This window comes from Phaeodactylum tricornutum, chromosome 3 (genome assembly GCF_000150955.2).
Source record: "Phaeodactylum tricornutum CCAP 1055/1 chromosome 3, complete sequence".
Lineage (NCBI taxonomy): Eukaryota > Bacillariophyta > Bacillariophyceae > Surirellales > Neidiaceae > Phaeodactylum > Phaeodactylum tricornutum.
Genome location: NC_011671.1, coordinates 504,244 through 518,692, shown reverse-complemented (window position 1 = coordinate 518,692; position 14,449 = coordinate 504,244). Strand labels below are relative to the sequence as shown.

General features: G+C 48.5%; 4 protein-coding genes across 4 annotated transcripts; 3 read left to right on the top strand and 1 right to left on the bottom strand.

The window, feature by feature from the left end:
* Positions 1-1,021: 1,021 nt before the first annotated feature.
* PHATR_43950 (predicted protein) lies at positions 1,022-1,801 on the top strand (the record flags this gene model as incomplete). The annotated part of the gene is made up of 2 exons (XM_002186327.1): positions 1,022-1,369; positions 1,439-1,801. 2 exons carry the CDS (start codon positions 1,022-1,024, stop codon positions 1,730-1,732), a joined length of 642 nt encoding a protein of 213 aa, XP_002186363.1. The 3' UTR covers positions 1,733-1,801.
* A 353-nt stretch (positions 1,802-2,154) lies between these two features.
* PHATR_18551 (predicted protein) lies at positions 2,155-3,979 on the top strand (the record flags this gene model as incomplete). The annotated part of the gene is made up of 3 exons (XM_002186326.1): positions 2,155-2,619; positions 2,716-3,353; positions 3,504-3,979. Exons 1-3 carry the CDS (start codon positions 2,318-2,320, stop codon positions 3,977-3,979), a joined length of 1,416 nt encoding a protein of 471 aa, XP_002186362.1. The 5' UTR covers positions 2,155-2,317.
* A 3,337-nt stretch (positions 3,980-7,316) lies between these two features.
* Positions 7,317-8,688, bottom strand: PHATR_43948 (predicted protein; the record flags this gene model as incomplete). The annotated part of the gene is made up of 1 exon (XM_002186038.1): positions 7,317-8,688. Exon 1 carries the CDS (start codon positions 8,562-8,564, stop codon positions 7,317-7,319), a length of 1,248 nt encoding a protein of 415 aa, XP_002186074.1. The 5' UTR covers positions 8,565-8,688.
* Positions 8,689-9,573: 885 nt separating this feature from the next.
* PHATR_18549 (predicted protein) lies at positions 9,574-14,280 on the top strand. The gene is made up of 5 exons (XM_002186325.1): positions 9,574-10,023; positions 10,110-10,733; positions 10,842-11,670; positions 12,190-12,939; positions 13,072-14,280. Exons 1-5 carry the CDS (start codon positions 9,640-9,642, stop codon positions 14,235-14,237), a joined length of 3,753 nt encoding a protein of 1,250 aa, XP_002186361.1. The 5' UTR covers positions 9,574-9,639; the 3' UTR covers positions 14,238-14,280.
* The last annotated feature ends 169 nt before the right edge of the window (positions 14,281-14,449 follow it).

Here is a 14,449-nt window from a genome sequence, read left to right as displayed (position 1 = left end):
TTGCAAACAATAAAACCCTACCCTGCAAGTGAACTTTTGGAGTACGGTGTTTGTGCAGAGGCAGCTGGGGCCAATACCGTTGACAGCATAATAACTGTAAATTTCAATTTACATTACACAGAAGACTGTCCACAAAGTCAACAATGATGACGCCTTCGAAAAACAGTAAACTGCATGTCGCATAGATAGCATTGCTTACACAATTGATTGGGCATCCAGTGCTGTCGACTGCTGTCGACAGCTGTCAAAACATTCCGCCTGGCGAGATGGAGTTGTTTGGTGCGAGAAGATTGTGCGGCGTAAAGATGGACGAGAAACGGGCAAACCAGAATCTACTCGCGATTCATCCAAACGTGTATTTTTGACGGTTCCGTCACCCGTGAGCGGCTCGCGCCTGTAGCCTCTTGCTGTTGTCTATACCCTGAGTTGGACCTACAGAACATCCGCGGAAGCCTGCTTGTGGAAAACAAGGAAAGCGTTGGCTGCTGGGTGGAGAATCGAAAATTTCATCGAGGCACCTGCTACATTGAATGCCAATGGCCACACATAGTATATGCGATTGTTCATAAATAAATAGTTTACTTAGAAATGGGTTTCCCTCGAGGATAAAAATACTTAGAATCGATGTGTTTTTCCCAAATAGCGTAATTTTCACCCCTGCTCATCCCAAATAGCGAATTTTCTCTTGAAATTAACAGTAATAATATAAGAAACATATTCGAAAAACAAGAATGAAATTTAAATGCAACTATGTTTTCACAATAACACTTACTGCTAATATAATTGTAACCTCTTGGACTCTCGATTCTCGCGGACCGTTTGTAGTAAAAGTGTACGTACCACAGCATGCAATCCAGATTCTCATGAGTCACTGAAAGTGACGGATTGTTGGATCAACGGCTGCCCGTGGATTCCGCTGACTGCGAATGGAAAGACCACAACCATGATACCTCAGGTCGAATAGTTTGCCGCAGACCTTATTTTCTCAAACAAATAAAGCTTCTCTTCGCGAAAAAAAAGAATGAAACCGTTTTTCCCGTTTTTCGCTGCTCTGTTATCGATCCACACATCTTGGTCCTTCGTCCAGCAGCCGGCGTTTTCGACTCTCTCCAGAAATGTGGCTTTTCAGACTCTGGCAGCAGTTGCTCTTGAGCCTGAACCGGATGGTGGGGAAGAGCTGAATCCAGAGAAATCAATGCCTGGATCTCGAATGAAGAAAATGGCTCAAGTGGAGAATGTCAAAAGTGACGACGGAGCCGTCTACAGCTTTTGGATGACGGCGGAAGTGGAGGGGGCACTGATAAAGGAAATTCGGTCGCAGATTCTTAAGGATGCCGCAAAAAAGGCAAATTTCCCTGGATTTCGCAAAGTGAGTCTCTGAGAGTGGGGAAGTTTCTTTGCATGCAATATCTAAACTGTTCTTGCTTTCCACACTTAGGGACAAGTACCCCCCTATGCTCAGCCTCAAATCACTGGATTCTCGGTTCAAGAAGCTATTATTAAAACGGTGGAAGCTGCTGTGAATTCTTTTGGCTTGAAATCGATTCCAGGAAGCGCCGGGGAGATAAATGTCAATGAGGATGTGGAGGCCATTAGTAAGGGATACAAAGTTGGTGACAACATCAACTTCACCGCAAAATTCAATGCTGTTTTTGATGCAGAGAAGCAAAATTTAGACGACGAAACCAAGGAAGAGAAGGTGATCGATGTCAGGGTCGCTAGCGAAGAGTAGTAAGGGCACAGAACTCTCCGTTGCGGTAGTTCTGCGTAATTGCTCATTTGCTAGTCCCTATTGCAGTCTATTTGTAGTCTAGCTAGCAACTAACTAACTGTAACTATCTCTTCGACTAAAATGACAGATCCGACTGTTAATGAGCTCCTATGTTGTCTTTGTGAACTGGATCTTGAAGCTATGTTCAACCTTAAGGTCGACGTGATCAACCAGTGAGTTGCCAGCGAGGATGGGTTTGATGATGAGTCCGGACGACGTGCCCTATCTGGGTTTCCCTAGCTCTAGTAGAGTGTGCATCTGCTAAATCATCGTGCACCTATATGTGACACTGAAATGAGACTTGTTCAGGACAGATCCGATTACAGCAATCCTTCCATACAGTGTACTGTCATGCAAATATTTGATGGGCACCCTCCATTTTTCGCCGCTTCAGAGAAACAGTTCAACCTAGACTAACTGTAAGCGCTCCAGTTCCCTTGCGCGAGTATACATAGCAGAACACCCAGCCGACTAGGCTGTATGTAACCGGGATTGTGAGGTGATTTGACTGCAAATACGAAAAGCGAGCACATTGCATCGACGAACATGAGCACTACAGTGATGGGGAAAAGCATCTTTGCGATCGGCGCCTTTTTGACCGCTTCTTTGTACAATTTTGCAGCTTACAAGAAAGAAACTCCATCGGATGTACGGGTGCATCTTGCGGTCCAAGAACGTACTGCCAGTGCTGAGGACGATCGCATAACCATGTTGCCCGGCTTAGACTACGATCCAGGGTTTGAACAATTTTCGGGGTATTTGGACGTATCGGCAACGCGACACATATTTTACTGGTACATGGAGAGCCAGTCTGATCCTGCCAACGATCCTGTCGTGCTCTGGACCAAGTAAGTATTCGACCGACGCACAGAGAAGCAACACAAACTTTGAGCGATTTATTTTGCTAATTCAAACTTGTCGTGTTCCGGATGTCTTTTCTCCAGTGGCGGACCGGGATGTTCAGGTTTACTGGGCATGGGTGCTGAGCACGGGCCATTCTACATTTCAAAAAGTGGGAGGCTTCACGACAATCCATACAGTTGGAATAAGGTTGCCAACATGATCTATTTTGAACAACCTGCTGGAGTAGGGTTTTCATATTGTGATGCAGCGGAGGACTACATCACTGGCGACGAGCAAGCAGCAGCAGACAACTACAACTTTATTGTGGAGTTCTTGCAGCGCTACCCAGAACGCCAGACTAACGACTTCTACGTATCGTCCGAGTCCTACGGGGGTCACTATATTCCCCAAATGACTTTGGAAATTCTTCGTCGTGATATTGACCATTTCGTCAATTTCAAAGGATTCTTGCTTGGAAATCCATATGTGGACCCTTTATCGAACATGGTAACTCAGTTTGAAGCTTACTATAGCCACGGTCTCATAGCCAAACCGCTCTTTGACGATTGGAGTAAAAAATGCAAGGATTCTAACTACTGGATGTCCAGAGAATGTGACCAAATCACCACAAACATGTTCAAACAGTTTGGACACGGTATCAATCCGTATGCCTTGGATTATCCGGTTTGTAAGAAAGATGCTGCTGAGTATTCCCATCTGGAGCGACCAGTCAGCAATCGTAACCACAGAGTCTTGAAAACGACGAAAGACGGCCACGACCCTATGGCGACCGCCACGCTTGACATTTCTAACCCGTCGACCTCGTCCATCGAAGTCGACACCTTGCTGAATCGTACGAACGGCCAAAACACGCAGAGTGATCCACAAGCTGCTTTTAAGCCTTGTTCACAAGAGTTTCTTGAAAACTATTTGGATCGAGAAGAGGTGCGGGATGCCTTGCATGTTGCACCGAGTGCTAAGCCCTGGGATGTTTGTGGAGGCGTACGATACTCGAAATCTGACGTAGATATTCCGACGATTGGGCTTTACCAAGAGCTTATCGATCAAGCCAAAGCCGGCAAGCACGATCTCAATATGCTCATTTATTCCGGCGATGATGATAGTATCTGCTCGACCGCCGGGACTCAATATTGGCTCTGGGATCTAGCCGAAGCATCATCAATCTGGAAGGCATGGCAAGCTCAAGAGCAAACCTCCGGATTCGTCACAACTTTCGATCTGGGAGACAAGACCAACGCTACCTTCACATTTGTGACAGTGCACGGAGCTGGCCACGAAGTACCCTCCTACCGCCCTGTGGAAGCTCTGGAGATGTTTCGACGGTTTCTAGCACATGGGTTCTAGTTAATGGCGCTTCTATTGATTTCTCACAACATAAGCTGACTAACGAACATCACAAAAAGAGGTGCCCTCCGTAGGAAAACCGACGACGAGCTGCTAGCAGGGGCTACCAGGTCGCAGAGTTCCGCATCTGGGACCAGAGATGGATCCGCAGGTATACTATAGGCCTCACATGATTCGTCCCCATGGAGTTTCCCCTCGTGCATGATCTGTTCTTGTGATAGTTCGCATCCTTCTATAGCTTTTGTATTTTCACAAAGGAGCTTACGCACCGTTAACTGCTCGTTCGACAGTGTAATCTTTTGGCGGTAATGTAAGTCTTCACAGATTGGATTCATTTGCAAAGGCTGTGTTTGAAAGTAAATCTTAATTTGAGACCAGCAGAACGATGTTCTATTGACACAGTCCAGAAAAGTTCCTTGTTCAGTTACAATCTCGTCGACAAGTTTGGTTCCGTTGTTGCCATCGTCCACAAAAAATTGAGGAAATCTAAGACGAGTTTCCATTACAAAGGGCTCGGTATTGGTCCGCACATAGTTTACAAGGGCGTCTACATTGTGTCCAGTCCCGTTGGTGTATGGGCAAGCACTCCAGAGGGCTGTGTGACCAAAGGGTCGGATAGTAAGGTTCAAGGCGTCGGCGCACGTTTCGTTGGCCCGGTACCAGGGAATTACGTCCCCGGCAAATTCCCCGTAGACGCGGCAGCCCGGTTCTCCATCAGGGTGCGTATCGTAAACGCAAGGACAGAAACTTTGAACCTGTGCGACAGCAAAGGCACAAAGGCAGAAGACAAGAGCTACCGTCTGGTAAGAGGTCATGATGAAAACCAAGTTGGAGTGATATGAGCAAAACATGGCAACCCCAACAGAAACTCTTCTACTCTTTACTGTTAGTCATTGACTCTGTAATTCTTCAAAATGACCGGCGTTTACATAGGGGAATTTTTCCCTGTCACTTCCCGAGGCATTTTGCAACCTTGCTTTCCTCAAAATGTCATTCACAGTCAGGGAATCCAGAATCTACGACCATTGGGGCTCAATGTATTCAGTCTCGTTCTTATCGAGATTGGTGGTAACTTGCTTCCAAAATGGATGCACATTATTGTTCAAGGCTACTTGTCCGTCTATTCATAGCAATTTACATCTCCAATCGAAAGTATGACGGAATCGGATTCACGACCACCGCCACCGCAGCTAATGTTTGACGACGGCTCTCGCATTATGCAAGAAGCTGCAGCGTCGGCGACGTCAAATGTTGTCACAACATCCGCTCGAGCCCAGTCCGTTTCGGTACATGACTATTTCGAAATCGATTATCTTGTAAAACAAATTCAGAGATTTCCGCCGCCGTCGCGACAGAAAGAATCAGAAAGGGAAGACGTTTGGAGTCATCGTGTGGCTTTGCAATTCCCGGACGAGCTTTTGCATGACGCACCAGCCGTTTGCTGGGCTTTGGAGGAAGCCTTACCCAACGCTCTCGTCTTTTGTCTTGGTGACACCACCTACGCAGCTTGCTGCCCAGACCAAGTAGCAGCAGCTCATTTGGAAGCGACTTGTTTGGTACATTTTGGACACGCCTGTCTCAGCCCGAGCAATCAGGTACCTGTCTTATACAGTTTCGGTCGATCACCAATCAATGTGCAGCGCTGCGTGGAACACGTAGTCGCGAAGCAGGCAGCACAGGTGGAGTCTGTAGAGCGAATGCTGGTGCTTTACGATGTCGGTTATCATCACGCCATGGAGGAATTGCAATCCAAGCTGGAGGAAGAGAATTTTCACGTGACACTTGGAAGAATCCCGCCAAGGGCTACTAACTATAAGCCACTTCACAGTCAATTCTCAGGTTGTGGAAAACTAACCGAGTCTTGCGGCAAGTCGTCAACGGAGTCCTCTGAGCTTACAAAGGCGGCTAGGTCTTCGCAAACTGATTGCTGCAAGAGCCAAGCAGGAGCCGCGTCAACAGCTGAAGAGTGTCCCATCTCTGATGAAGTGTCAAATCTAGCTATATCGACTTGTAAAAGGGGTTCGACAGGGCCTGGCAATTTCGTCGTTGGTGGACTGGAACTTCCTACAGATTTGCGATACTCAGACTTTGTATTTTTGTTTATTGGTGATGACCTGGATCGCCAGTACTTAAACATTGTACTAAGGTTCCTGTCGGGAAGTGGTCCCTCTGCCTATTGGGTGTGGAATCCTGTGGACGAGTCGCTAGTAACAGAGCTATCGCCAAAGTTCCAAAGAATCCTAAATCGCCGGTTTTATCTGGTGCAAAAGGCCAAACACTCAGCTGTTTTTGGCATTCTGGTCGCTAATCTGAGTGATACACGCATGCGTGAGATTGTCTACAATCTACGGCGCCTCATCCAGGATCACGAGCGGGTTAGTTACACCTTGGTCGTTGGGAAAATCAATCCTGCCAAATTGGCCAACTTCGCCGAAATTGACTGTTTTGTCCTAGTAGCTTGTCCTGAGCATTCCTTGTTGGAAGAGGATCGCGAGTTCCCGGTACCCGTTCTAACACCATTGGAGCTAAGCATGGCGTTGGGAGTGACGGATTGGGGTTCTGTAGACTACGCTTTGGATGTCCACGAATACCTGCTACAAGCTGAAGCAACGAACAATACTACGGAAGCTTTCAATTCAACTACCAAGGAGTTAGACGATGAATCGGATGCTCCCTATTTCTCTCTGGTTACTGGTCGCTACGAATCGGCTCCGACCGTGAAAGGGCAGACAGAGGAGAATGTGGAGTTGAACTCGTTGCCGGGAAAAGGTCAACTCACTACATACCACAGTGCAGCGGCGGAGTATCTGAAAGCGCGCGAGTACCAGGGTCTCCAAGTCGAATTAGACACCAAAGTTCAAGGAGCGATTGTAGGCCAAAAAGGTATCGCGTCCAACTACGGAAACCGGTGAGAAAATCGGATTGTCACAAAACAACCTCCCAGCGGAAGTTTCTAGGAACAGTTTGCTCTTTTACAAAGGCTCCACAACGATAAAGTACGCTCTACAATCAACTTGCCTTTCCTTTCAGTTTTCCAAGTATTTAATTGAATGCCTCTCTTTCGTGAGAAGCTGTGATTCTAGCACAACTTTTTTCGGCAGCTTGGCCTTCAACGTGCAAATTCAACAATTTGCCTTCCAACCGAGTGGAATACCCGCGCATCCCCTCTCCATGGGATCTGCTACTTGTAAAAGCTAGCAGTCAGTGCCCGGTTCTTGCTCGTGCCGAGTCCTGCGGATCACTGTAAGGCAGTGTCAAGCACTGCGTTTCGCAGAATGCCAAGATCAAGTAGCCACTGGCATAAAACGTTCGTTCGAGAACGAATGCATAGACTTGGTCATGCTTGTCCCTTCCACCTTCGAAAAAACTCTTGTTGTATGCGAAGAGAGGTTGGATCGGTACGCAAAAGTCGAAAGACAATTTCCAGTTCGACGTATTCCATGGAAATTAAATGCGAATGATGCATGGCACTGGCGGATGCCAGGCAAGCAGGTATCAATCCCGATACGGGGTCCACGATGCTGACTGTTTCCGGAGCCGTCGCTATTAAGACTTCCATGGTGCCCTGCCATTCTTTCCATTGTTCCACCAACGCCAAGTGCAAAGGAAGCCGGCCGTTGGCATCACACAAGAAGGCTTGTTCCGGGAAAAGAACACACGCGAGTTTCAGAAGCGGCGTGACTGGGAAGTGGAGACACGCAAGTGCGTGCACCAAAAACGAAAGATCGTCAACGTGTTGACGAAGAATCAAAAGACACTTTGTCCACATGGATACCGTAGGATCTGGGTGCTCCTTCAGTGTTGATATCGTTTCATAATCCAACTCGAATAGGACTCGGGTCATATCCCGTAAAGTTGAAAGATCTGAAAAATGTACACCAAATTCTGGAAGAACGATAGCGTGCTCCATCATGCTACTGTAGTACAACGCGTTCAATGGCGACTGTGACGTTTGGTCGCGCGACATCCGTGCACGAGTGATCTGTAGGTACGTTTCCCCACCGGTACACGGCACCATCCATAGTCCATCCGGTCGCGTGTTCTGCACCCGCAAAAAGATCAAAATAGTGGCAATTGGAGGGTTTTTGCGACAGGCGAGCAGAAAAGGTGACCATCCGTGAATGCGCAGGGTGGGGATGGATTGGGGAAATTGCGCATGCGTATCCAGAGCGGCTTGTACCAAGAGTTGGACCAGATTGGAGTCGTGCACGTGATGCGACCCACAAACAAAGTGCAGAGGGGTGCCACCGAACTGGTGCCGATCGCATTCCACTACGGCGTGCGGATTTGCGTGGATCATGCGCCGAACGAGAGGCGCCGGGCACGTGGTGCCCGGCATGGTAGCCAGGTGCAACGGCGTGCGCCCAGTGTGATCGGTTTTGTAGTACGTGTCCTCCGGGTACGAATCCAGTAAATTTTGCACACTTTCCCACTCCTGATTCCAGCAGGCGGTCAGTAGTGGATTCAGTTGACGCGGGACGCTCCGGTAAGTCGGAATAATGGCAAGGTCGGGAGCGTGGGGAAGAGGCTGTCGACCTCTTCGACGCGCTTTCGAAGGAAGACACCCTTTGAGAAGAAATACCATGGTACACGTTCACGAAACTTGCGAATCAGCGGTTTAGTTTCCTTGCTACTCCTGGACTCACATCGGGTCGGTCCCTGCACAAGCGGTCCGGTTGCTCCTTCGCTGCCGCCATCGGCAGTTATTCACACTTAATCAATCAGTCTCTGTTGAGACTTGCTACCCCACTCACTGCCTGCGATTGACAGTGAGATTGAACTCACAGTCATTGCCATTTCAGGGTGGGCAATTCTGAATCCGTGACAAAAGAAGAGCCGGGAATTAATGTCGACTACCTATATTTGACATTGATATGAATCGTATTTAACATTAATAAAAAGGTATCGCTGTCGTCCGGATAAATCAAATTTGAATACGAACTGCGACACTCGCTTTCTCGTCAGGCAATTCAGAGATCTTTCTATAATGGTATGATGATACGGCGAGCCCAGGAAACGGACGAGACGGGCGGAATCATTTTCACACCTTTGTTGGTTGCACCCGATTCGCTTTTGGACCTATGGCCTCGCTCTTGACTGTAAACCTGTACGGGAAAGAAGTTAAAGGACACGAGGCAACTGGTGCAGCCCCCCAGTACGTTCGTACATAAACTTGCGGCTTTTTCTTCCAAGTCATGGCGACTCAAAACATCTACTACCGTGAACGAATGCAAGCCCCGTATCTTGCTGAAGGAAATGCGGAACATTTGCTGGCGGAAGTATCTACGGACAACATCGCACCAGCACCTTCCAGGTCCGCATTGAACCCTGCCGTGGTAACAACATCGACTCCAGGATCGGTACCACGGGGAGAAGGGGATGCCACCGGCGGAGGGATCGCACGGCGGGTCGGCTCGTTCCGTATGCTACCACGCTCCTTGAGCACGGACGCCCTGCGTGCGGCGGCCGCCTCGTCCCATCAATCGTCGCGAATACGGAACACCACGACGACGGGGACTCCTCCCTACCGAACTCCCAAGTTTCAATGGTTCGCGGAGGACGACGACGACCGGGACGCGTCCAACGTCAAACCGAACTGGCGCCTTACGGATCGAACCAGGACTGTGGGAATCGGTCTCGTCTTGGCCCTCAATTTAGGTATGGATCCTCCAGATGTTGTGGATAAACCTCATCCCTGTGCAGTGCTTCATACTTGGATCGACCCCAACGCCGAACGTGCGGCCACGGCACGCGAAAAAATCGGAGAACGCCTTGAGCAACAGTATTCCAAGTGGCAGACAGCCAGCACGGCCTGGCCGTTGCGCAAACGACGGACGGTAGATCCGACCATGGAAGATGTACGGAGCCTTTGCCAGCATCTCCGTCGACACGCCCGGAACGAGAGAGTCTTGTTTCATTACCACGGACATGGTGTGCCGAGACCAACCCACAACGGAGAAATATGGGCGTTCGACGCCAAGCGTACAGAATACATTGCCTTATCGGTTGCAGATGTTCGCACGTGGCTGGGAAAACCCAGTATTGTAAGTGTGTACTTTTGGCAGATGTTCGGTAGCTGTTGAGTATCTACTGACGATTTTTACTTCATTCGTGACTATTACCGGCCAAGGTTGTTTTGGACTGTTCCTCCGCTGGCGTGCTAGTGCCTTTCTTTACGGCGCCAATGGCCGATCCTTCGGTTGCACCCTCCTCGACACCATCGCGAGCTCAGACCGAACCGACAAATCTCAGGGAACAAGCATCGGAGTGGGTTAGCGACACAGTCGTACTATGTCCTTGCTCTGAAGGCGAATGGCTACCCATGAACCCAGACTATCCCGTCGACATTTTTACGTCGTGTTTAACCACTCCACTCAAGATTGCTCTTCGGTGGTTCATTCAAAGGAACCCCGTCAGCATGGCTTCCCTTCACCCCGATGCAGTAGATCACATTCCTGGTGTTTTCAACGATCGAAAAACTCCACTCGGAGAATTGAATTGGATATTTGCCGCCGTAACGGACTCAATTGCTTGGAACGTACTGCCCAAACCGCTATTTCAGCGACTTTTTCGTCACGACTTGCTGATGTCCAGTATGTTTCGTAACTTTTTATTGGCTGACCGAGTTCTGCGATCGATGGGTTGCACCCCGGTATCCTATCCTCCGTTGCCACCGGGCATTTCGAATCATCAACTGTGGCAATCTTGGGACTTGGCCTGTGAAACAATGTTGGTGCAGCTCATGAATGACGGAGTGCTCGGAAACCATCTGATAGAAAGCAAAAGAAATCATGATGCAGAAGGCAGGGATGATATAGACGACGATAAAAACGTGGATACGGCTCCGGCTCCTACAGAAAAGACTTCCAGGCACCCCACCAATCACACAGTGAGTGTCTCATCACCGTTTTTCTCAGAGCAATTGACAGCTTTTGAAGTATGGCTAGAATTTACGTCAATCCATAAGATGCAGTTGAAACTCGGAATGCTGGAGCCACCCGAACCGCTGCCAATGGTACTACAGGTCCTACTTAGTCAGACACACCGTATTCGTGCGTTGCACCTCCTTCGGCGGTTTTTAGAATTTGGCCCATGGGCAGTTAACCTGTCACTCATTCTGGGAATTTTTCCCTACGTGTCGAAATTGCTGCAATCTCCTGACTACAAGAGCTTATTGGTTGGTATTTGGGCATCTATCTTGGCTTTCGACCCTTCTTGTCGCGTTGACATGCTGAAAAACGGAATTCTTCACCACTTTGTCCAGTATTTGACATTGGACCCGGATGCATATGGTTCAGTTAAAGAAGCCAAAGCCGCTCGGGAGCGAACCTTGGCTGCGTTCGACTTGTCCATTACTTGCTGTGGTTACCCTATGGGGCAGTCCGAATGTGTTCGACTTCGCCTCCATAATCATTTCTGCGCGCTCTTTTCTGCTTACGAAAAAACAGAAAAATGTCAGTATGACGATATGGAACTTTATTTGCCAGCGCGCTTTCGACTTTGGTTATGTATTTGCATCGCGAATATGATGAAAGACAACAATGCAACGCAGGCTGAAGCGTACAACGCTGGTGTACATTCACGCCTATTTGTGCGAATGAGTGACCAAGATCCGGACGTGCGAGCCGCAGTTTGCTATGCTCTTGGTTGCCTCCTCGGTACTTCCGCGAAAAATGAACAAACAGGGAAAAGTCACTCACTGCCGATTCAGAACAACCCAGGTCAATACAGAGTACCGTTCCAGTCTACCCCCGCACTAAACCCTCAGCAACTTCAGCAAAGTGTTCCCGCGACTACGGTACCGGGAGCCCTAAAGCCAACCTTCATTTCCCAAGGTGGTACATCGAGCCTTCAGTGGCGGCCCCGACAACTTCACTCTGTCCAAGGTGTTCCATTTCCTGGGCAACCGATGGCACCTCTTCATGGTCAGTACTTTACAGCGCAGCCGGGAGCTGGTCTGAACCAACAGCCTATGCAAATGCAATCACAAAACGTACAAGAAATGCAACCCCAGTACATGGTGCAGGGCCAGACGCCTAATCCTTCTCCCAATGTCAATAGACCCAGTGGCTTTCTGACCGGTGGTGGCTTGATGAACCCGCAGGCGAAGCAACCTCTTCTTGACGCCGACACTTTTCAGAACAGACCGATACTCGAGCAGCGGCAACTCAGCCCGTCAGTTTATGAAGATCATCAACGACTCGATCTAGATTTGTTAACGATTGAGGTCTTATTGAAAGCAGTTGAAGACGCGAGTGTTGTAGTACGGTACGAAGCTACACTCGGTCTAGCACGAGCAGTTGGAAAATATCTTGATGCCTTTGTATCCGTTGCCTCCACCGCAGCAAGCAATGAAGATAGAAATATGTATGTTTCTTTGCCTCCTGCCGTTGATCTCAAAACAGGCGATCGTTTTGCACTGGTTTGGAGCATCTTGCGGTTATTGCAGCACAATGACCCCTTTCCTTTCATTGCTAAGGCGGCAAACGATATCGTGTGCGTAGTCTTTGAGCATTTACTTCGCCGCCGATTGACTACCAGCGATCGGGATGACAAGGGGCGCCAGAGTCTAGCGCTGCGCGCTGAGAAACTGGCATCAAATTTGACAGGGATCGAAGAGGAGCAGGACTCCGATGGCATTGCGGGCCATTCTATCGATTCAACTCCACCACTTAGCGAAGCCCCCACTCAGCAACCCTCCGCCGTCATGCAAAAGTCACCCCAAGCCGATCTACGTCGCGTTGCTTCAGAATCTATAACAGGTAGGAACACAGCTCACTCGATGGAGCAGAATGCCCTTGATATGAATTTATCTGGAGTCTTAAAGGAAGATATGGTTAAAGGCGGTCCCGTACATTACATACTTCCGAAGTCTCAATTTTTCGAGTGGAAAAGGGACTCTTTCGACATAAACTTTGAGTTTGTAGATGATGATACTCCAGCTGATACAGACCCTCTCAGTCCTGAAGGCGCAGCAAAGATCTACTTGGAGCGACGGAACTTCTCGGTTCGCGAAAACGCCAGAAAACTGTCGGATCGATATGCTTTGCTAGCACCGAAACTTTCCGGCCCGAAAGGAAAAAGTATAGAAGAAATGCTTTACGAACAAGAAAGCGAGGATGCTTTGCTAGCAGTAGAAGAAGAAGCCACTTTGAAAAAGGGCGAGCTGGAGCTACAAGAAAACATGCTTTTACGCAACGAAGGAGTCAAGATGACGTCTATGGTTCGGTTTCATGCTTATGAAGATGTACTGATGGCTTGCGGCGCGTCAGATGCCGTTTCAATGTGGTGCACAAACTCCGGCAAACAGCTTACGAAATTTCTCAATAGCAAAACAAAAAAGGCTCGATTGACTACATCGGCTTGGATCAATGAACACGCATCCAGTCTTTTCATGGTTGGCGGCGACACTGGCAACGTTCACGTGTGGGGCAACCTCCTTGAGAGCAACGGAGAGGCATGCAGAACACCTGCCAAGTTGATCTCAGCCTTTCAAGCCGCTCCCATGACAGCGGGACAACGCGGTAGTGGACTCATTTGCGAATGGCAATCGTACAGTGGGACATTGTTGGCTGGTGGCAGCAGCAAGACTCTGCGCTGCTGGGATCTAGAATCGGAAAAACTTTCTAATCAATTTGAGACCAACACAGACGCAAACCTGACAACTTTGACGACTGCTTGGGATTACGATGAACTTGGAATGGGGCCCGGGCCTAAAGGATATCAAGGCATTGGACAGGATATCGTTGTCGGCGGTTTTAGCGATGGAGCTTTGAGGATATTTGATATTCGCACCAACCAGGCAGGCAGTAGCTTGCAGTCTAGCCAACCTACACGACCTCGCCGAAAGAGAGCTACTGAGTTTTCTGAACACAAGACTTGGGTCGTTTCGACTTCGTTCACTGCGTATGGAAACCGTTACGAGCTCATTTCGGGAACAATATCCGGGGAAATAAAGATTTGGGACTTACGTATGTCTTCAAGTATTCGAACATTTGCTGCACAGAGAAGCACCATGACGAGCTTTGCGGTCCACTCGAAGATTCCAATACTGGCCACTGGATCGCACGCTCAGTTCATTAAGTTATTGACTCTGGACGGCGACGCATTCCAGGTCATGCGGTACCACGGCAAAATGGCGAGTCACCGGATCGGACCGGTGAGCTGCCTTGCATTCCATCGTTTCAAACCCATGCTTGCGGCTGGAGCGACGGACGCTTACATTGGACTCTACACTACCAAGAAAAGATTCATTTAAACAGTTACATAAATTGTGTAAATTGTAGAACAATACTGAATTGACATTTAGACGACAATATGTTATGGGTTGACTGCGAAAGGAAAGATTATTATGGGTATTGCTTTGTTCTCCTACTTACATTACACAAGCTGTAAAGTATTCACCGATATGTAATTGCAAATTCTTTATAATGTTATGACTTCATTTACGAAAAAAGCCTTTAAAAAAAA